Source organism: Rhinolophus sinicus, chromosome 4 (assembly GCF_057876585.1).
Source record: "Rhinolophus sinicus isolate RSI-liver-muscle chromosome 4, RSI-T2T, whole genome shotgun sequence".
Lineage (NCBI taxonomy): Eukaryota > Metazoa > Chordata > Mammalia > Chiroptera > Rhinolophidae > Rhinolophus > Rhinolophus sinicus.
Window position 1 is genome coordinate 64,848,082 of NC_142504.1, and position 22,035 is coordinate 64,870,116.

General features: G+C 43.9%; 2 protein-coding genes across 7 annotated transcripts in view; both read right to left on the reverse strand.

Moving 5' to 3' along the window:
• GNAL (G protein subunit alpha L) overlaps positions 1 to 22,035 on the reverse strand; it is a 202,236-nt gene that overhangs the window by 4,018 nt on the left and 176,183 nt on the right. For 5 of the 6 annotated variants that reach the window (XM_019711346.3, XM_074340381.2, XM_019711349.3 and 2 more), the window contains 6 exons: positions 12,172 to 12,226; positions 10,555 to 10,628; positions 9,460 to 9,518; positions 8,996 to 9,116; positions 7,195 to 7,325; positions 4,009 to 4,076 (listed from right to left, as the gene is read on the reverse strand). In XM_019711346.3, the coding sequence (XP_019566905.2) occupies positions 4,009 to 4,076; positions 7,195 to 7,325; positions 8,996 to 9,116; positions 9,460 to 9,518; positions 10,555 to 10,628; positions 12,172 to 12,226 (508 nt within the window). Of the gene's footprint in view, positions 1 to 14; positions 651 to 4,008; positions 4,077 to 7,194; positions 7,326 to 8,995; positions 9,117 to 9,459; positions 9,519 to 10,554; positions 10,629 to 12,171; positions 12,227 to 22,035 lie in introns of those variants that run through there. The other variant, XM_019711347.3, reaches the window with a different exon arrangement.
• On the reverse strand, positions 18,204 to 20,887 carry CHMP1B (charged multivesicular body protein 1B). The gene has a single exon (XM_019711359.3). The coding sequence runs from the start codon at positions 20,765 to 20,767 to the stop codon at positions 20,168 to 20,170; it is 600 nt and encodes a 199-aa protein (XP_019566918.1). The 5' UTR covers positions 20,768 to 20,887; the 3' UTR covers positions 18,204 to 20,167.

Here is a 22,035-nt window from a genome sequence, read left to right on the forward strand (position 1 = left end):
AGAAAGAGGCTTGTGGGCTGTGGGGCACGGTCTGTCTCCACCAGGGGCACGTGGGACAGCTGTTTCCCCCTCCCCCGCTTCATTCTTCGAGAAGAATTTAGGCAACACTTTGATCAAAAACTAGAGGGCTTGGGGTATTGTCTTGTTTGACATAAGAACACAGCTGTGGGGAGTGTCTAAATACTGAACACGCTGGTGGAAACCCAAAGCACCTTAGCTTACCTCTTGCCCACAGAAGCTTAGAGTTCAGCTGAGACAGGACATGTTTAAAAGACTGCCACAGAAAATAGAATTCAGGGTAGAAGTTTCCAGAAATGAAGGTCTAAACCAGCACCTCCCAATGGAACTTTGTGCAATAATGGAAATGTTCTATATCTGCCCTGGCAATAAGGTAACCACTATTCCTAGCAGATGCAACAGAAAGACTGATTTTTAGTTTTATTTAATTTTAATTAATTGGAATTTAAATACCCACACACTTCTAGTAGTTTTGTATGGACAACACATCAGTCACGTTAGAGCTTCAGCGTTTCCTAGGTGTGTCCCTTCTTTAAAAGGCAAATGAAGATGCCATCCTTTGATTCTCCTAGGCAGACACAAATGTTGATGCCCATAGGTCTTTTTTCTTCCTATTTCTTTAATGATGGAACCTGTGGTCACATAAATGGTTCAAAAGCTTTGACAGTGGGAATGACTGACCTATTCCCACTCAGGGAATGTGTAAAAGTCTTTAAATAGTAAAATAATGGAGAAACATTGTGTGGAGAGAAAAAAACACCGTTGGTTCTCTGAAAGAAGCTTGTGATGTTAGTATGGCATTGTTTATAAGATGTGGGTGATAAATATAAAGTACATATATAACCCTTGGTTAGCAGTGTTCTGGGAGAAAAGTGCTCTGTGGCCAAATAACTGGGAAACCCTGAGTCGTGAGTACATCTTGGAACGACATGCTCATGTGCATTGTGAAGCTAAGTGGGGCAGTGGGAGAGAGGCTGCCATGGGCTGAATTGTGTCTCCCCCTCATTCGTATGTTTTAAGTCCTAATCCCCAGCATCTCAGAATGTGACTGTGTTTGGAGATAGGGCCTTTAATGAGGTCATTGAATTAAAATGAGGTCATCAGGGTGGACCTTAATCCAGTAAGATAGGTGTCCTCATAAGAAGAGGAGATTAGGACACAGAAACAGAGGGAAGACCATAGGAGGACACAGGAAAAAGGTAGATATCTACAAGCCAAGGAGAGGGCTCAGGAGAAACCAACCCTGCCAACATCTTGATCTCAGACTTCTAGCCTCCAGGACTGTGGAAAATAAATTTCCTTTGTTTAAGCCCCCCCAGTCTCTAGGTTTTGTTATGGCAGCCCTAGCAAACTAATGCAGGGGTCATGTGGAACTTTCTTCATAGGTGACCACAGGAATCCCTAGGTGTCCTCACCCCCCTACTCGCACCCCTTCTTTTTCTGCAAAGCATCTTGGGAAACAGCCATTGGAGAAATTCTAGGACTCCTGCAAGGGTGTTGTGAAAATGTTCATCGGGTTATGAAACTCCTCTTAGGAAGAGAGCCGTATTTTTAGCAATAGTTGGGCTTATCCTGAGCAATTAAACATTTTTTCTTTAAACTTCTCAACACTGAAATGTGTAGGTTACGTATCTTTTTAGTCCTAAAGCACCAGCTGAGGTATGTGGCATACACAGAGTAAGTGCATAGTGAATGAATGATAATAAGCTTTCTTTTGTAATAATCTGACAGCTTGTCCCTGCCTGGAGCAACAGTAATTTAAGGAATGGAGTCATTACAAAGGTTGTTGCCGTGTACAAACTTCGAACAGTTAAAATCTCTAAACAAACTGATTTTCATTACAAGTGACAGAAATGAGCTTGTCAAGGAAAACTGGGCAATTTTAGGCTCTGCTTGGCTGGGTCACCTGGCTGCTGTCCAACTCTTTGAAGCCCTGTCTTAGGAGATAATGTTCAAGAAATCTGAGACGGGCTAGTAAAATACGAGGAAGACAGCCCAGAAAACATGCAGGTTTCTAACAGATGCTAAGAGCATCAAGACACAGGGTATTGACCTTACACTCACCACCTTCTGTTTTAAAAGGTTTGGTGACACTGGCCATGGAGGAGACTCTAGCCTGGGTCTGGGCTCAGGTTTGCAGGTGGTTTCCAGTTTGAGGGACGGGACTGGTTGACGGTGACTGGGGGGACTCTGGGGGTTTACCACCTGGCTCTCTCTCCTGGATCCTTCGGTTCTAAGTTCCTCCTGTTCTGGGGATGCTTCATGCCTCCCTGCGGGAGGAAATGAACTTGCCTGGGACAAACCTCTTGGTAGTCAGTCCCCTCCTCATGACATTTAAGGAGAACGCTCAGACGGCATTTGGCCCCTTCTCAAAGCGGGGTTCTTCTCACTGTGCTCTCTCCCTTCTCGGCCAAAACCCCCTTTTTTCCTTCCTCAAGGACAGGTCCTCTCCCTGTACCTCTCCATCTCCTTTATAACCTTCATGTCCCACAATCTCTCAGGGCCCTGCATTACCAAAGTTATTGTTTCACCCAAGATTTGCTCCTGTCCAGATTAAATACTGAATAAATAACCAAATCTGCAATCTGCCCTGGCTACCTTCTATGAGGTTGGAACCACTGGGGTTATGGTTTCCAACTCAAAACCTCTCAGATGACTCACTGGCCCAGGAAAATTCCACAATAAAAAGTTTAAGTCGATACCCCCATGCCTTTATTTCCCTGATTTGCAAACTGCATACAAGCCAGAACTATCCATTGTTAGAGAAGAAAAGTTTTCTGGCCAAGGACTAAATACTGGAAGCATGGCCATTTATATTCTATTTCTAATCTTTATCTAAATGCCTAATTTGCACACTTAGTTAACTTTTCATTCTCAATCGAATGGCATTTTGTGGAACATTTTTTATGTGTTTTATATTTTATGGCCTTGCAAGATGCTCCTCCAAAAAGTAAGTCCTTGATCTACTACAGTTTCCCTTATTGAAGAGATTCGCAGTGTGCATCAGCACAGCAAAGGTTCTGAGAAGACTTACAACCGAGAAACCTGTCTCACTTTATTCAACACAGCATTTCCCAGATTGACTCACTGCAGAGCCCTTTCCCAGCACTACTCGTTATGTCCCGGGGGATGCTTGTTCCTCAGAATTCACTTTGCGACTTGATTTCTTGCCCTTGTTACTTTCTCACTCAATATAAGATTAAGAGAAAACAGGGAGCATGGTGGGAGGAGGGTAGAGACATGGGTTCCATCGAGTCAAGCTGAGGATCTGATCCCGATGGGAATGCGTGCCAACTGGACTGTCCCTGCTGCAGACTGGGCTGATTCCCAGTTCTGCAGAGCACAGTTGACGTGTACCACGTGCTATCTGGGTATTATTGGAACATGCCCTTGGGTATGTCATGGTATATAATCGTTTCTAGTAAAACTCCTAGCCATTACACACTGGGTTATTCAAAAGAGAAAAACAGATAAGTAAATGTAAAAATTTACCAATTAATCCATTTGGGTGAAGAGTATGTGGAGTTACTTGTACAATTCTTTTACTTTTTTATGTAAATTTGAAATCATCTCAAAATAAAAAGGAAAAGGAAAAAAATAGGATATGTCTGAATTTGAGCAGGTCCATTTTCACGTTAACCTTAGTCTCTTAGAGTTGAATGGAGAATAAGGGCTGAAAGGATGACCCAGTGTGAGAGCTGGTGTTCCAGACTCTGCTGAAGGACTCTTTCCTTCTGGGAAAATACAAGTGACAGGGTCTGATTTGTCTCAGTACCAGTTTTGCTTGTAAGCTGTGTGACCTGAGATGACATGTCTAACCTCTCTGAACCTCAGGGTGCTTGGCTGTAAGATAAAGTAACATTACCTTCTCTTATCTCATAATTGGAAGGGAGAATGAATGAGATCATGAAAGAGTAAGTAATTTCCAAATTGCAAAGAACAGTTTAACCGTAATGTGATAGGAAAACAAAGGTTAATAAATTTGCTTACCAAAAACAAATCCCGGATAAAGAACTTCGCTCTTGTAACTTTGGGATCTTCTCCTGCATCTGGTGTTGCTGTAGAAATTAAAAATAGACTTTTAAGTAATGTGAAACAGAGATACAACTCTATGAAAATATAAAAGGAATGATAAAGTTAGACTGAGGTATACTCATAGCATTAAAAGACTTGTATAACAAAGCAAAAAACTAAAATGTCATTTTTATTTTAATTTTCTCCTCCCAAATAATTTTAATTTAACAGAGCTCTGATAAAACTTTTTTATTTTTATTTTTTGGTGGTGGGGGATAACTTCCACTCAAGTAAAACGAAAGTATCTCATTGAACATGGACTAAGCCCACAGCTGTCTCCTTCACCTTCAGGGCTCTCTGGAGGAAAGAAGACCTGGCAGCCTACCAGAAGCAGGGCGCCAGAACTGTAGCTGTGGCTTCTGCTGAGGTTCTGCCCATCAGGGCTGCATTCTCATTCCATCAGCCTTATTCTTAGAAAGAACCCCTCTTACTGTTTCTACTACAGACTAGGGCATCTGCAGCTTCTAATTAAAATCAACTACAGCGGCCATTCTGACGCTAGGCCCTTCCCAAGACTTTTTCCCATGCAGATTCTAAGTTCACAGGATCATTGAATAGTTTCTGCAACCCTGTGAGATCTATTTTCCTAAACTTTAGGCTTCATGTCTGCATGTTCTCATCACTTTCTTCCTCCTGTGTTGCAACTACTGTGACTAGGTCCTCACTTCCATGGAGCAGGCAGTAGGGAGCTCTGCAGGCGCGGAGTCAGGCCTGGCCTGGAGGCCTGCCAGGCTTGGCCAGGGCAGGTGCCTGGGGAGGCCCAGTGTAGAGGGAAGAGAGGAGTGGGCAGGGGGAAGAGCACAGTGTGACTGAGGGGGAGAAGGAGGAGACCAGTGACACTGAGGGGGAGGGGGAGGAGACCAGTGACACTGAGGGGGAGGGGGAGGGGGAGGAGACCAGTGTGACTGAGGGGGAGAAGGAGGAGACCAGTGACACTGAGGGGGAGGGGGAGGAGACCAGTGTGACTGAGGGGGAGGGGGAGGAGACCAGTGTGACTGAGGGGGAGGGGGAGGAGACCAGTGACACTGAGGGGGAGGGGGAGGGGGAGGAGACCAGTGTGACTGAGGGGGAGGGGGAGGAGACCAGTGACACTGAGGGGGAGGGGGAGGGGAGGAGACCAGTGTGACTGAGGGGGAGGGGGAGGAGACCAGTGACACTGAGGGGGAGGGGGAGGAGACCAGTGTGACTGAGGGGGAGAAGGAGGAGACCAGTGACACTGAGGGGGAGGGGGAGGAGACCAATGTCACTGAGGGGGAGGGGGAGGAGACCAGTGTGACTGAGGGGGAGAAGGAGGAGACCAGTGACACTGAGGGGGAGGGGGAGGAGACCAATGTCACTGAGGGGGAGGGGGAGGAGACCAGTGTGACTGAGGGGGAGAAGGAGGAGACCAGTGACACTGAGGGGGAGGGAGAGGAGACCAGTGTGACTGAGGGGGAGAAGGAGGAGACCAGTGACACTGAGGGGGAGGGGGAGGAGACCAATGTCACTGAGGGGGAGGGGGAGGAGACCAGTGTGACTGAGGGGGAGAAGGAGGAGACCAGTGACACTGAGGGGGAGGGGGAGGAGACCAATGTCACTGAGGGGGAGGGGGAGGAGACCAGTGTGACTGAGGGGGAGAAGGAGGAGACCAGTGACACTGAGGGGGAGGGGGAACAGCACAGTGATACTGAGGGTGGGGGAGGAGATCAGTGTCACTGAGGGTGGAGGGAGAAGCACAGTGTCACTGAGGGTAAAGGGTGGAGTACTATATTGCTGAGATTGGGGAAGCACAGCTTCTATTTCCTGGACAGGTCAGGTTTGGCCTCAGCTTGTGGTGAGATTCAGTCAGTGTTGGTAGGGATCAAAAGCAGGGTTGTGGTTGTGTTTCAGAAAGGTAACTGCAGAAGTTCTGAGGATGTTCTGTAAAGTTGAGTGACCAAAACTAGGAAGCCTGGGCAGGAAACTGCACTGGCCAGATCCATAGCTGAGATGAGTGGGGAATAAGGGTCAGGACCAAGGCCGTGAAGAGGAAAAGAAGGAAGAGCAGGCGCAGTGGACATTTTGGAGGCAAGCTCCACAGAGCTTTGAGTATTGACAGGGTGAGGGGATGGGGGGCACTGGTGCCTGAGAAAGTTAAAGAAGACTCTGTTGCTGGCAGATAGGTAATCCAGCAACAGAGAGGACTACACAGCAGTGCTCTGAAGATTTCCCTTAGGCAGGTGGCACACTGCCTTAGCCTTGGAAAGCACACCCCGAGACTGGCTGAGGTTAGTGCAAAGAGGATGATGAATTTTCTTATCTTCTTAACTAGGGTTTCTAGGAAAATCCCTTTTATTCTGCTTTATCTAGTTTGGGATTCAAATTTAAGAAGTGGTGCTATTTTGCTGTAAACCTACATCCTACAAGACTCTGGTGGCCCAGTATCTACTCAAAACTGAAGAGCAGCGGTTGGAACTGGGGTTACCAACTCTTCCAGGTTTGCCCGAACAGGACCTTCCTGGCTTTAGCACTGAATGTCCCATGTCCCAGGAACCCCCGCAGATGGTTGGTCACCCTAATGGAAGTCACCAGTGTTGTAGCCAAAGTCATTACTGGAGACAAAAGATGTAAACACAGTGGCTGAAAATGCAGGCTCAGAAGTAAAGGGTTCCAAGTCTGCTTTGTCCTCACAGGCTCTGCCTGAATGACTTTGAACAAGTGACTTTACCTTGCTCAGCCTCACTTTCCATAGGAAAACATGAGAAGAACAGATGCTCCCACATAGAGTTACTGTGAGGGTTCAGTGTGAAGGTCAGTGTAAAGGGCTAACATGGGCCCGGTTCACAGTGGACCCAACTGAGGCACCAAGAGGCAGAACTTACCCCAACTAATAGGGGTTTCACACTCAAAACTACCCTTTCTGCAACTGCAGCTTGAAGGGAAAATCAAACTCTGAAATTTTTATAAATGGAATCCTACATAGGACATTTTAATACTCTAGCACTTGAGGATAGTTGAGAGGATTGATTTAAATTAACTGAATTTCCTAGTTTCATCAGAACTGTTTGAATTGTAGTTACAGGGCTGTTGAAAGAACAATAAAGTCTTTCCCTTAATCGGGAGAAACTTGTTTTGAAATCTTACCGTCTTCAGGAACAGTATAATTTGCATACTCTGGAAAATAATCTTCAATTTTTGATTTTCCTGCCAAGACTTTTTCTGCCAGCATATCTTGTTTGTTCAAGAACAAAATGATAGAAATGGTCCGTAACCACCTGAGGAGAAATAAACATACAAATTTCATATCTACTATATGGGAAAGTACATCTAACAGGAGAAATTCAGTGAAAAGGACAACATTGTCATTTTCTTGATGATGTATAACATTTAGCGTTATTTGATATACCTGTATCTGAGTCCCCTACTCCATCTGTCAACAAGACATTCTTATAATGATAAATATAGGCAGTTGATTTAGCAGTTTAGCACTTTCTAACTTATCTTCACTGGGGTTATAAATTTACTGGCTAAGGTTTATTTAGGTAATAAATACACTTGGTGTTATTTACTAATAAAGGGTCAGAAAATTAGAACAATTAAAGCATTAACAACAACAAAATAGAGGACTCATTAGCTAATCACACAGAATACAGTTTGCAGCTGGCTTGGTTCTTCCCCTGCGACCTCTGAACAGATCTGAGGTTCTCCAGCTGTGGAGAGGATGTGACAGATCTAGAGCTATATCACTGCACTGGACATGACAAGCTAAGGGGAGGGGCTCAGGTACAGTGAAGGTGCAGGATGGAAAGTTCTCTCTCTGTTTCATTAACTAAATACTGAGAACTGGCTTAACATGAGTTCAGTGTGCATATCAGCAAAGCCTTTAGAAATTCTATTACTTCAAAGGAATCAAGCTGATGATTACTGTACAGGAATCGTACTGTGAATTAGAAACACAACCCATTCTCCCCCCAAATGGAAACAGACTTACAGTTTCTTCTGCTTATAAAATACACAGTCCTTGTAAAAATTAATTTTTAATTACAGAAAAAAAATCAAATGTAATTGCACCTAAAGACAACCACTATTAGAATTTTTATATTTTTACTTGTAGTTTTTTTCTATCCTCACACATATTTATCATCTCTATAAAAATAAGTTATGGTGGTTTTAAATCTGCCTTTTCATTTAACATTATTGTAATTTTTCCATGTGACTGTGTGTGTGTGTGTGTATGCATATATATATATATATATATATATATATATATATATATATATATATATATATATATAAATTTTTAATGACTCCAATGCATTCCTCTGTATACCTGAGTATTTCCTGACTCTCTTTCCCATTAACTGTCTTAATGCTATAGAACTGAGACCAGTTGTTGAACACTTCATAGAGAAATACTTTTCTGATAACCCAAATCTTTTGCAAAGTCAGCTTATGTTTCTGTCCTCCTTGGAGCTATTTATTCCCAAATATTTCAGAAGAAACTTTGATTTTTTTAACTGTGTGTGTGTGTGTGTGTGTGTGTGTGTGTGTGTTTGCAGTTCTGTCCCTGTGTAGTACTACCAGTTCAAACATGATCATGTTGTGCTTTTAAACTGGAAGTGATATGTGGTTAAAATTAGTACTTTCTAAATTTTGAAAACCAAACAAAACCAAATTTGAACCCTAGATATGATCTTAGGCTTTCAGAGCAGAGATTTAAATTTTCTTGACAAAGCACTACCAGGGCTTCATCAAGGGACAGCCCCCATGTTAAGCATGTCTGTCTATGAGATGGACTAAAAGAGATACTTCTATAGTTTTGAATTTATCAGTAAGAAAAGAATGACTGTATCTGGAGAATAAAAATAAAAGTGAGTTGAGTGGTATTTTCAGTGAAAGAAAATTTGCAATCGAGTGGTGAGACTGAATTTATTATTTTTATAACCTGTTGTTCCAGATGCTTTCGAAAAGGTCCAGGGACTCTCTCAGCCTGTTGGTGTTGTTATCTTCCCGAATCACCATGTTGTAGCTACTGCAGGCGGCGACGTAAATGATAGCGGTGACGTCTTAGTGGGAGAAGAGACAAAAAGTTAGACCAATGGTCATTGTGGGGTTATGATAAAGTACACATCCAACTGCGACCCATTTCCAGGGAAATTTTCATTCCATGATTCTAAGAATGACTTGAGTCAGCACCGTGTGTATACCTGGTTGTTCAGTAACGTATCTGACCAGGAATCTACCCATATCGGTGAATGATACATGGAAATTGGAGATGCTTAAATTCCTTATTTATGAGATTCATACTGAAGGCATTTTATATATAATCTCATTCAAAGCTACTTAAACACAGTAGCAGGAGTAAGTGTGAGAATTTGTCCCATGTTCCTGAGAGAGCATAGAAATCACCGTTAAAGCACTGGATCCATTTTCTTCTCTCATCCCTCTGGCCACCGACATCAAACATGCTGTGGAAGGACAACAGGACAATTATTAGGAGTGCAAGGAAGCAATGCACACGGCCGTGCTCCTCTCCGTTGCTGTGTGGCCTGTAGCACAGTTCCCGGTGGGACCTCAACAGACCGCTCGGGCCCAGCCCCAGGTTCCATACCAGCTTGCTGGGCCTGGGTGTCCACACCCAGTCGTTTCTCTGGTCTCAGCCCTCACTCCGCAGCCATCAGGCTGACTTGAGCCCGCTTCTCAGAGCAGCCTGAGCAGTGCATCCCTCTGTCTGAGTTTCTGGCTGCAGTTTCTCTCTACCTATCCCAATGCCTTGGATCTTTCTCACGTTCTCAGGTGTCTCAGGTCTTGGATTCTTCCCTTCCCTAAACTTACTGCATGTACGTCAGGACCACACAGTCTGTATTTACTTATTGTCATGCAGGGTGTCATGCGGGGTCTCTGGTCCCGCTCCCCACATAAGAACGCAGGACATGGTGAGGCCAAAAAGGAACATCCATGGAGCCATAGGTAGGGGAGACATACCACTGTAGTCTCGCTGGCGGCTCGGTTGGAGACAAAGGAAGCAGGACCCACACTATCTACAACCTGCAGTCCACTTCTCTGCCAACCAACCTCACTTGCTAGCTGCAATCCGCCATGCTAACTGTAATTCACTCTTGCTAGCTCAGCCATCATCTTCTTGCTAGCCCCCCATTTTCTGCTAGCGTAGCCATGGCAGTTATATTAGTGGCCAATGGCTCACTGGTTACAGCTGATGGCCAACTAGCCACAGCTGATGCCCATCCAATCACAGTTGATGGCCATTTACTACCTGAGTCAGCAACTTTCCACGTGAGGCCAAGAGCCTGGAAACTGCACTCCTGCCTCTGTCCCCACATTTATCCTAAAGGATGGTGATGCATATTTGGTATTCCACTCCCCAAAGCCCTAGGGCCTTGGGTAGTAGCAGGGTCCCTAACGCCCCACACCCGTAAGGCCCAGCCTACAGCGAGGAGGGCTTCCCACACCCCACAGCAGGCCTGCTCTGCAGGACACACTTACTGAAAGTTTACTTTGTCCACTTGGAATCGTGTCTCAAAAATCCCTGATGTCAGGACTCTGCATCTGAGAAGGTCCTGAGGGCAAGAAGAGAAAAAGAAAACCAAGTGACATCGTTGTTCTTCTTCATAAGGGAAGCCCTGGATGCAACCATAATGATTAAGTTTTTCGAATAGCAATTTCTGCCATTATCAAAGATACAATAACATGGTAATTAAAAACTCAGACAAATGCATTCTGTCTCACCCCCACCTCTCCCATCCCCTGAGAAAAATCACAGTTAATGTATTTGTTTGTCCTTAGATACTTGAGAGCTGTGCTTTCACTTTCTTTATGATTGTTTTTTTAAATCATTGATGAATGTAGTTCACTGACTGTCATGCTCCTGACAACCAAATCACATGCTTAGTGTTCGGGGAGAGACCCTGCCAGTGTTCTTCTGTTACACCCGGAGAGCCACCTGCTCCAGGTTCAGAACTATTTGGGTGAGAAACCAAAGGAAGCGTACTCTGCATTCACAGATCATGGATTTTTTGGACTGGATGCTAGCTGATTTTAGATTTCCCCTCTCTTACCTGCGTACTTCTATTCCCTCTAAAAGATGATGCGGTCCGGGGGGGGGGGGGGGGGGCGGGGCGGGGATGAGAAAGCCACACTTTTACACAGCTGACATCTCTTGTACATTTATCAGATGTCAGGGGTATTTTTTTCTGACCACAAATCTATTATGATGTTACTGAAGCAGACAATCATTCTGGAAGCTGGACGGTGGTTGTCCCCTCTTATCCTGACGAGACACATTTAGGACAGCCTCAAGGAATTGACTCTACTGCTCTGTCAGATAATTTTGAGCTCTTGGAGTCAGCCTCAGAGAGAGATGGACTTCACGGGAGAGAGAGGAGGTCAGACTTTCAGGAAGGGCAGAGAAAAGAGAACCCCCAGAAGGGGCCCACAGCCAAGCTCTTCCAGGGGACACAGACACTGGGGAGTGTTGGAGATGCTGCTTGAATGGAGGCCCTCTAACTTTCCTGGAATTCACTAGCTCTTGAGGCATCTGGGTGGCTCCTAAGTTGAGCAGTTCAAGGTTCTCTAAGTCTCTGCAGATGCCTGAGGATCAAAGGTTTCGGGAGACACAGAAGGTCCCTCTCTGCTACTTACAAATGTGCAGTAGGGCACTTTTATCTAGCTTAACCCAAAGGAGACACACTGGGTCACAGCTGGAAAGTGTGCTGTGGTTTATGACCCCGACTAGGGCAGGGTCATAAAAGCTGAATGAACGGGCAGGGTTTATGAAGCTGGGGAAGTAAAGGTTTAGTTTTCTGTTGACAGCTCCAAGAGGAATGGGAATTGCTTAGTCCTATTCCACAGATACAATTTTGTTGATATTGGGAATTTAGAAATCAAGCAAGTTTTAGAGAGTTAAGTCAATGGGCCCATTAACAGGGTATGGTAACACAACACGTGTGCATGCAGGGACAGTGAAACAATTTGAACGAAGTAGTTATTTTAAGAATTTTTTCCTTAGTCCATTTTAAAATAATCATTGAATAATACTGGCAGTTTCTCTAATTCACAAGTTCCCACAGGGTGGCCGGGTGGCGCAGCTCTGACTTCACATACCTGGTCAGTGGGGGTGTAGTCCACCAAGCTGACACTGTCGATTCTTTCCAGGAAGCTGAAAAGAAAAAGAGCAGTGCTCAGAATGTTCTCTGATGACTTTCTCCTGGGCTGTAGGGTGCTGTATAGGATAGTCACACAAGCACAGGGGGACAGGGACAGCAGAGAGGCTGAGGAAAGTTCCTATCTTCTTTCCTGCACATTTGTCTGTCTAGATAGCATCATATTCCTGATTGAGGGGCTACGACTATTTTTTTTTTTTTTTTTTAACTCTTGCCATCCCTCTTGTCAATTGCCATAGGGTTGTGGGTGAGGGACCACTCAGAAATTGGGAACGGGCACATGCCTTTTTCCAAGACTAAGCTAGTAGAGGAAGGCCACACTGCAATGCAAATACAACACGGGAGGTGAGAGATGTTCCTTTAGCGCAATATGTTCGGAATAAGATCCAAAATCATGTGTGAGTGTGTGTGTGTGTGTGTGTGTGTGTGTGAGAGAGCAGGTTTAATGTGGTATGTACGCATGGCAGAGGTTATACGATTGGTCCCAGCAGTCTGATATTTTACACAGAGTGTGTAGCGCACTCCTGGAAGCAATTAGAATGAGTTTTGTGTGAGCAAGAGTGACTCCACATTGAATGAGCAAAAGTAACTGCATTTTGGACACGCACAGAGAACTTAGCAGACAATGCCCAGGGAGCTGCCGGTTGCCCTGGTAATTGGGTGAACTAGCTACAGATCCTGGGGGTCTGAGAGTCTCTCAGGGATTAGTCCCCCTGACTTGCAGGAAGAGACTGCAGCATGGACTGTGAGCCTAGCAGTCAATCGTGACACCGAGGAAGGGAGAAGTAAGTGGAAGGGAAGAAAATCACACTGCATCTACACGTGGAAGAAGACATGGGAGCGAGGGGTCCTGCAGGCAGGTGCTCTCCCTCCCTGCAGAGAGACTGCCTGTCCATCTTACCTAAAATAGCACCCTTGTTCATCTCCATGCTAACCTTGCTTTATTTGTCTACAAAGCACTTATCACAGCCTGACATGCTTTTCATTTGTTTATCTGTTCATTATCTCTTTCTCCAAAATGCTAGCCCTCCAGGGCAACACTTTGTCTGGTTGGTCCAGGTGTCCCAGCACCTTACACAGGACTGGCCCCTGAATATTTGTTTGATGAATGAAAGTCCGCTCCCCTCGTCTTCCTGAAGCTGGAGAAGATAAAGGAGCAGGTGGCTGAGAGGCCCAGTCTACGCGTACAAAGGACACCGTGGAGACTTTTAAGACACAGGAAGAGATGGCACTGGTTAATTGGTAAGCGAAGGACCACTTCCAAAGAGAAGGGCAGCAGGAGAGCATGTGAGGAGAGGGAAGGGGTCTCAGTGGCTCATGGCCCTGGCTGTGTTCAAGTGGCCAGGGTGAGGCTCCTACGCTGGGGAGAGCAAATGTGACCTAGGCTAGAGGAACATGGCCTGGCCTTCCCAGCCTGTCCAATCTTGGAAAGTTTGGGTTCCATCACTGGGTATGTGAAGTAAAGCAATGATCTGGCATTCATCTGAGTCCATGCGCTTGGGGGCATTTTGCACAGTGCAGGGGAGGTGTCATCTCCAATCTCTGCACTCCCCACCTACCAGCCTGCATTGCAGGCCCTTGAGATGCTGTCAGCACAGGCAAGAGGGAGGCCAAAGACACAGTAAGACCACTTAATTCCCTTGGCCATCTTCACTCCTTCCTACTGGAAAGTGAAAGATAGTCCCAGTGGCCAGATATGGTGGCCTGGTGCTGCGGTGACATTTTGACAGCCTTCCATCCATGCACCCTTGATTTGGCACAAGGCCCAGCTGCTCCGGAACCAAGACCTACCTTAGATCTGCAACAAGAGGCAACCCCACGGCAAGCAAGCCACTAGCAGTATGTAGGAAGGGGCAGTGTCAGTAGTGAGGTCATCCCAGCTGGAAGACAGAGCCTGTCCCACGGGGAGGGGGGGAGGGCACGGGGGGGGGGCAGGGGGAGGAAATTATGGAGGGTAGTGTCTGTGACTGCACTGCCTTCTGTGGGAGTTGTTAAATAAAGTCAACTGCTCCCGGAGAAGGACTGCAAAGCTATGGCCAGGTGGCAAGGCCACAGAGAAGCCAAAGGAGCCTGAACATCTTGTGGCCTTTCTGGAGCAGGCACTGTGAGCCCTGGTGGGTGCTGCTGCGTGCATACCAGCAGGTAGGTGAATTGGCCCAGGGTGCAGAGCTGGTACCTGAGACGGAGGAGTTTGGACAGAGTACAAATTGGAAATGCCACAGGAGGGGACCTCCAGGGAGCTGGAGAAACCTGGAGGCACCAGAGAGGGGAGGGCCCTGCCTTTGCTGGAGGCCTGGTTTGAAAACCACAGTTGCAGTTTGGCTCAGTCTTGCTGGCCTTGAATTTGGTGGAGTTGGGAGAGCCTTGGATGTACACACTGAGTTTCTGACCACCTAGCAGGAAAGGAGCCAAAAGACTGTGATGAAGTGAGAGGTTTCTGCTCCTGGAAAAGCAGCTCTGGACTATAACCCAAACAACCAGGTGGGTCTGGGTGGTAGGGGATATGCTACTCCCCCCACTATCCCACCCACTCCCCAATCCCTGCTGTGGGCTACAATAATTTGATTCAGAAATGATCTGTCCTCTTGGTACAGGGGACATATAATACTGACATGAGATACAGAAGCTGAGCATCTCTGATCAAAAAGGCTGGAAAGAATTGCAAATTAAACTAAATATAAAGGCTTTGGCTATAGTTAGTTTAGGAAGCATCCAATTTCTATCAGGATGCAGACAGGGTGAAGGGAGGTGGGTGAATTTATTCAGATGCTAATAACTAGTGTAAGGGGAAAAAATGAAATGTGGTTAAAAAATACATGAAAAGTTCCTGATGTGATTAAAGAGTACCTTCCAAAGGAAGTGGTGGGAGTACTTTCCTGAATGCTGTTAAAAATAAGTGGTTCTGAGATGCTGATGACAAAGGCAAAGATGTCAAGTTCTTTTCCCATCCATGGTCTCCAGGATGGATACTCAAAGTTCCAGCTCTGGTACTTAACCATCTAAGCGAGACCTCACAAGCATCAAAGAACATGTCCAAGAATATCTTCTCAATTGTTACTGATGCTGAATGGTATTCTGAGTTCATGGATTTCAAGTTTGTGCAATGAAAATAAAATGTGAAAATTCCCCCCGAATGTGAATGTATTCCCCAGTTCTTTGAAAGACTCTCTAAGGAATAAAGGAATAAAATAAAAATCTATAGTAGTAGATTTCTGCCAGCCTTTTGCCTAAATCTTTGTTTCAATACTCATATTTTCCAGCATGTTGTAGAAGGACTTCAAATCGGGGCTCTTTAAAGGGTCTTCTGTTTCACACACAGAATTTCACAAGACATTTTAAAGTAGCACGGTCTTCTTAAATATGCCACTGCCTGTTAAGCCAAAAAATTAACCGGACTATAGAATCCCCTTTGTAGACCATTCACTCACACTAGATACAGAGTTGCAGGACAACACCAAATTATAATTATAATTATGGACACTATAAAAAAAGTAGTTGAAAAACAATTTACTTCGATTTTTTTCATTATCTCCTGCTACAGTTGAGGATATTCATGTCTGCAGAAACATTTTTATTCTCATCATTTAGATCTTCCTTCTGTTTAATACTGGCATAAAATGGTAATTCATTGTTTATTTCTCATCTGCTGTCTGCTCTCCCACTAAAATAAGTCAAGTCACAGAGTTCTTGTGGTCATGGAGTTGATCATGAAAAGGGACAAGGAAGGGATTATGAAAAGATAAAAAATATTCTGTGAAGTGCTTTTAAACAACCGGATCTGAGAAAAAGTACCAGCTAAATGAAAATGTATTTAAAATTATCTCTTTTGTGAAAAATGTAGCAAGTTGGAACTCTGTTAAGGCCAATAAAAACTTTTCTCAGTGTGTTATTGAAATTTATTTCATGATGCTTATTTTCATGATATAAAAATACTGTAGAGAAAAAGATGACCTATGCAGTGACAAAGTACTGGGCGGTTCTAACGGGGCGTAGGGTTAAGATCCATGCTGCTTAAAAGGTGGTCCTCACCTCAGCAGCGGCAGCACCTGCAGACCTCGGAAATCAGGACTTGTAGCTGAACCGCATGCCCTGAGGAAGCAGTGGTCCATATGCACGTCAGAATTTGGAAAGTGCTGTGCCTTTTCCTCTCCATTTTTATTGCCACCCTACTTTAGGCTCTCATTTCTTTTCATCTGGACAATATGGGTTGACTCACACTCCTGCTCCTTTCCTCAGGGTAAAGTCCACACTTTTAATCAGCCTCCCAGCTGTTCACAATCTGCCCGATCTCTCTTCACTCTTTAATGTCAAACCCTCCCTTCTAGTCAAATCCTCAGGTAGTTTTTGGCCTCAGGCCTTTGTGTAATTCCCAGTTTTCTTTCTTTGAAGCCACAGATTAAATACAACCCCAGCCTCTTCCAAAAAGCCAATTTTAACCACCAGGGACACTGCAATTCTGTTCTCCATGTACTTATTATTTCACGAATTGATTGGCTTGGTATACTGCCTTATATCATGATTTACCCTTTTTAAAAGTTGAAGTATAAAATCTATTAAGTGTGTAAAGTGCACTAATCTTGTGTTCATCTTCATAACTTTTTTACAACTGTATACACACGTCCATTTTTCTCTTAATGAGTATGCCTTGTCTACCGAACTGTATTGAGTACCACTTAAGGCAGAAGCATGTCTTTGATTTCTAGAAAGAAGCCCCAGCTAACCAGCCTCTGATATACTTTAGCCTAAATTTTTACTATATTCAGTCATTCTGAATAAACACTGAATTGTTTGTCCTGACACTATTTAGGAGGGAAGGAGGATGTATAAACCCTGAAGAGGAGGAACATTTCAATTTGGAGAAACACTGTGAAGGAAAAGGGCACAGTGCTTCTGAGGGTATATAATGGGGCCCTGGCCAAGTGCCCACTGTACAACCTTATCCACAGAGTATGTTGTCACTAGTGACCTAGGCATGATCACCAGTGAGAGCATCTGAGGGAAGTACGCATTCATGCTGGAGTCATTACCAGGAGCCACCTGAGCTAGGGACCACACTAGACACAGTCTGTCCTGCTCCATAGAGAACTTACCATCTAGTTGTAGAAAAACAACTTAGGTCAACCAGGCAGGCATTTTGCTAATTGATTAAAAGAAAAAAAAAATTACAGGGACTTGCTCATCAGTTTGCTCAACATCCACAGGCTGTGGCTTTTTGTCAATACGTAGTACTAAAAGTCTTGAACTTTGGATTTTGGCTATAGAAACGCCTCCAAAAGTGTTGTGTGTAGTGCAGAGGGCGAATCTAGAGTGCAAGGTCCTACACTTCTGCTTTACAATGTTGATAGTCTGTGTGGCTGACCCTGTGACTATGTCTAGTTAATAAGGTTATCAGACTGGCGCTTATTTTAGGTGGTGTTCTTTTCCAAATCAAAGATAGCTGGGTAAGCACAGTGGCCAAGACTCAGCATGCCTCTACCTAAAACATGCATCGACACACACACATGCACTCACATTCCTTCAGGAAGAAACAACTTTAGTGAGAAAGTTCTCCAATAGTGCACATATCATCTGATTGAAATAAACTAAATAGTGCATACAAGTTTACGAGTATTCTAAATCCATGTTAGAAACTGCTTTTGAAGGCAGAAAAATAAAAAGGAGAAATAAATAAAAACTGTACCAGTAGTTGCATGGAAGATTAACTGTTCCTTGGTATGTTTGAGTGGGTCCTTTTGTAAATTATATCTAGCCTGGGGAAGTTTCTATATGAGGAAGAATCTTCTTGCCATAAAGAAACTATTAATATTACAGTAAAGAATAGCTAGGGTTTCTAGAAATATGCATGAAATTCCATGCTAACCTAACAAATGCAGGTTATAAGGGTGAGAATGGAAAAATACCGTACTTTCTGAACCAAATCTACCTCTGAGTTATTTTTCTTAAAAAGCTTTTTAAATAGGATGCACATTCATATGTAGTGACATGCAGTTTAAAATGATTTATTTGACACACTTCGTGGTTTACATTTCAGGATTTCATCAACTGCAAAAATGAGGAAATAAGTCATGGGCCTAATATGCTTTTGAAAATAATATTTATGGTTCCTAAAAATGTACATTCATATAGTTTGAAATGAACATATATCGAGAAAGTTCAAGCTTATACAAGCATTGTTTAATCTCACAAAATATATTCATATTGTTGGGAATATTTGCACTATAAAAAAGGGTCTTCAATTTACCAATGGGTTCAATACTAAGCTATAATTTAAGTTTTAATTATTTTTTTCCAGTCTAAAGAGGGCTTATGACTCATGCTGTACTCACACAGCTGCCTCTGTGAAATCATGTGATGAGAGGCGACACCAAAAGAAGCAAGTTCTAGAAAGACCTGGAACAATCAATTGAAGTCTCTTACAGAGAAGGCTTCAGAACAACATCCAGTCAGATGTAGACTCTTAAGCAGGTCAGCTCTCGTGTACCTGTTTTTTTTTTTTTTCCCCTTAAACACATTCATTCACACTGGAAAATGTTATAATGGCAAATACTTGGTTATGAATCTTTCAAAGGTCCTGGAAGAGTGCCTACAATTATTTTCTGAAACACTGGAATTCTCGATGGAGACACCTTCCAGTGAAGGGGGGATTTAAAATATCTTTGAGTATTTAATTTAGATTAACATACTTGCCAAGGCAAAAGCAAACCAATGTTCTCCATGTTTTGAGGCTATGAGAAAGTGGTGGGTGACGGCTACGGGCTTTACTTTTCAGCCAGAAAATGCACTCTGCCATTCCATAAAGATGGAAGGCAACACAGCTGGGCTCCAGCTTTAGAGAATCAAGCCTGCTGTTCAATCCTGCACCTTCTTCCCAGACTTTCGACCTGTTGCATGTATATTCGTTACTTGCATGGCTAAGTAAAACATTCCAACTTATATTTCCAAGGTTTTTGTTTTAAGAACAAATAATAAATACAAATAATTAGAACTTAAAATGCTGTTCTAATTTTATTTCTATTTTTGGTTGTTAAAATCAAAATAAAACCTACAAATATAGTCCCCGGGTTTTCTCAAACCAATCAACAGTTCTTTGGCAATATTAGAGTAATAGAACTGCTATGCTAATTAACATACTTTATAAGAAGTCTAAGTAATGTATTGAAATAGAAAATAACTAGAAATGTGTTAGAGAAGTTCATTTGAAAGAAACTGTCACGTTAAACCTTGTTAAGGCTTTTAAAAAACTCTTTAGTAAATAAAAACATAAACGAACAATTTTTCCATCTAATAAATGGAAGTCAAGTGGCATTTTTTTGTAGTTATACAAAACAACTACAACACAAAAATTTACAGAACAGTAAGAGGGCATTAGGCAAGAACATCCTAAGGTAATTTTAATATAAGTTATGAGGACAGATTAATAGTCAACTGTAGTCTCATTGTCATGGCAAAAAAGGGATACACTGAGATAGCACTGTCCATGAATTAAGTTGAATGAGGTGTTGACAGCCCTGTAATCAAAGTAATTATTCTCCTCTTTAATTTTTATGCACATATCAATTCTATATATCAATTACACTAAGTTTAAAAAAAAACACACCCTCCATTTTGATAATTCGGGTGGAAAACTAGAGTTTTGATCATATTTTTGAGAAACATTCATGTACATCAAATTAACTAGTCCTGTTAACAGGCAGCTATAAAAATACACACCATCACAAACTATACAGAACTTTAAAATCCAGTTAAGGGTGGAGAAAGCCTGGAATTTCTTAATGTATCTGAGAGCACTGTAAACCCAAAGGTAGAAGCATTTTAAATAAACAGCATTTCAGCATTCTGGCATGTTCAAAGTTTTTAGTGTATAGAATCTCTCTAATACACAGAAAGCATTTTAGAAGGCGGCTACAGCCAAAAAAACCTCGGAGTGGGTTTTGTCGTCACACTTGATCTCGCAGGCGGGCCAGTCTCTGGGATAGTTCATCCTGCTCCGCCGAGGCCACGCTCGTGCCCACGGAGCCGGTCTGCCCCTGCGGCAGCTCCATGTTGAGGTCTAGGCCGGCCTCGTCTGCCATTTCCTGGAGCAGCATATCCACCTGGTTCTGGGGAGTGGTCAGCGTCGTGGTGTTGCTCATCGTGTCTTCCATTTGCTGCGTTTGGACGTCCAGCGTCTCAAACTGGTGCTCGAATTTGTCCATCAAGGCAGAGATCTTTTCCAGATTCATGGTTTTCAATGTCGCGTCCATCGACTTAACCACCCCGGCCATTGACTTGGTCACCTTGCCCATCGTCACCGCCGTCTGGACTCTAGCAGCTACCGCATCGACCCGCGCACTCATTCTCAGGAAATTCACCGCCTGGTTCTTCTGGCGAATGGCATTTTCGGCGTGTATCCTCGCAACTTCCATGTTGCCCTTCTGAATGGCCTTTTTAATTTTGGCCTTTTCGGCCTTTTCCTCCTTGTCGCATTTTTTGGCACTCCTGCTCAGTTCTTTGGCCGCGAACTTTAGGTTGAAGAGGTGTTTCTCCATGTTGGACATAGTCGGAGGGCTCCTGGGAGTCGGCTGCCAAAGCCCAGACGTCCGCTGAAGAGAAGCAGAAAGGAGGCCCGCACCCGGCTGACGCTCCTTTGTTTTGGTTCCACTTCCTGTTTCTGCCGCGCGGCGCAGACGGTGACATCAGAGCCCGGCGCCGGGAGGCGGGGCCCGCGGGACGCACGGCCCGGGGCGGGCGGGGGGTGGGGGCCTGGGGCTGACGGCGCTAGGGGCTGCCCCCTGAGGCGGCGCCGGTCGGACCCCGCCGACCCGGTCAAGCTGGAGGCTGCGTGGTTGACCACGGCGCTCGCCCTTTGCATCGAGTTCCGCTCAGTTTTTAAAGTATTAATAGATTCACAAAAATTTGTGTTCACACATACTTTCTTAGGCATATAGCTACTGAAATACGCAGCATGTGTCTAGAGCTGCACGTAAAAAATACCCAAACTCCAAACTTGGCAAGCCTTAAGGTGTCTGGGCAGAGGGCTAAAAACCAGCAAACAGGTCAGTAGACTAAAGTTTTCTTTGCTTGGGTAACTTCCACTTTCTCAGGGAAACCTGAAAGCATGAATTGTTAACACATTAAAAAACAAAACAAAATTTGTATCATTGTCCTGCGTCTCAGTCTTTGATTACAATTTTGGCTAGAGTCCTGCGATATGTTTTTATTTATTAGTTCACCAGTGGGTGAAGACACCTTCAAAACCATGGACCACTCCATGTATACCTTGGCGGGAAGCTCCGCTTACAGGTGAGTTGCCAGGCAACTATCATCCAAAAAATCCTCCTGTGATTTAGTAATTAAAAACCCCATCATTTGCTGACGTGATTCCATCTATTTGATGTTTTATAAATATCCAAGGAACTTCACTCACATTTAAGTCTGACAGGCTAAGCTGTCATTTTAAATTATGCAGGCAGAGAATCATGAAGTATTAGGACACACACCCACTTGCATACATCAAAACTGTCACTATGTATTAAACCCTTTTTAAAAATGCTGGCTTTCAAATGGCAGCAATATGTGCTATAGCTTTTTTCCTCAGGTACAGCAATAACAAAATATAAGAAGACCCAACCTGCTCTAATGAGCTAGGTTGAAAATGATCACTGAGAGCTAATTCTGTTTAGTGATAATTTTAATCCAGAGTCTCACCATCCCTTTCTCCTGTGATAACTTGCCAAAGGTCTTGAACCACAAATTAAAAGTTTTCTGGTGTCACATGCATTTTCCTAAAACACAGCTCTGATTATATCACTCTCTTGCTCCAAAA

Bases quoted from the DNA above. Each gene is read 5' to 3' on its own strand.
- CHMP1B (XM_019711359.3), bottom strand. From the start codon at position 20,767: ATGTCCAACATGGAGAAACACCTCTTCAACCTAAAGTTCGCGGCCAAA.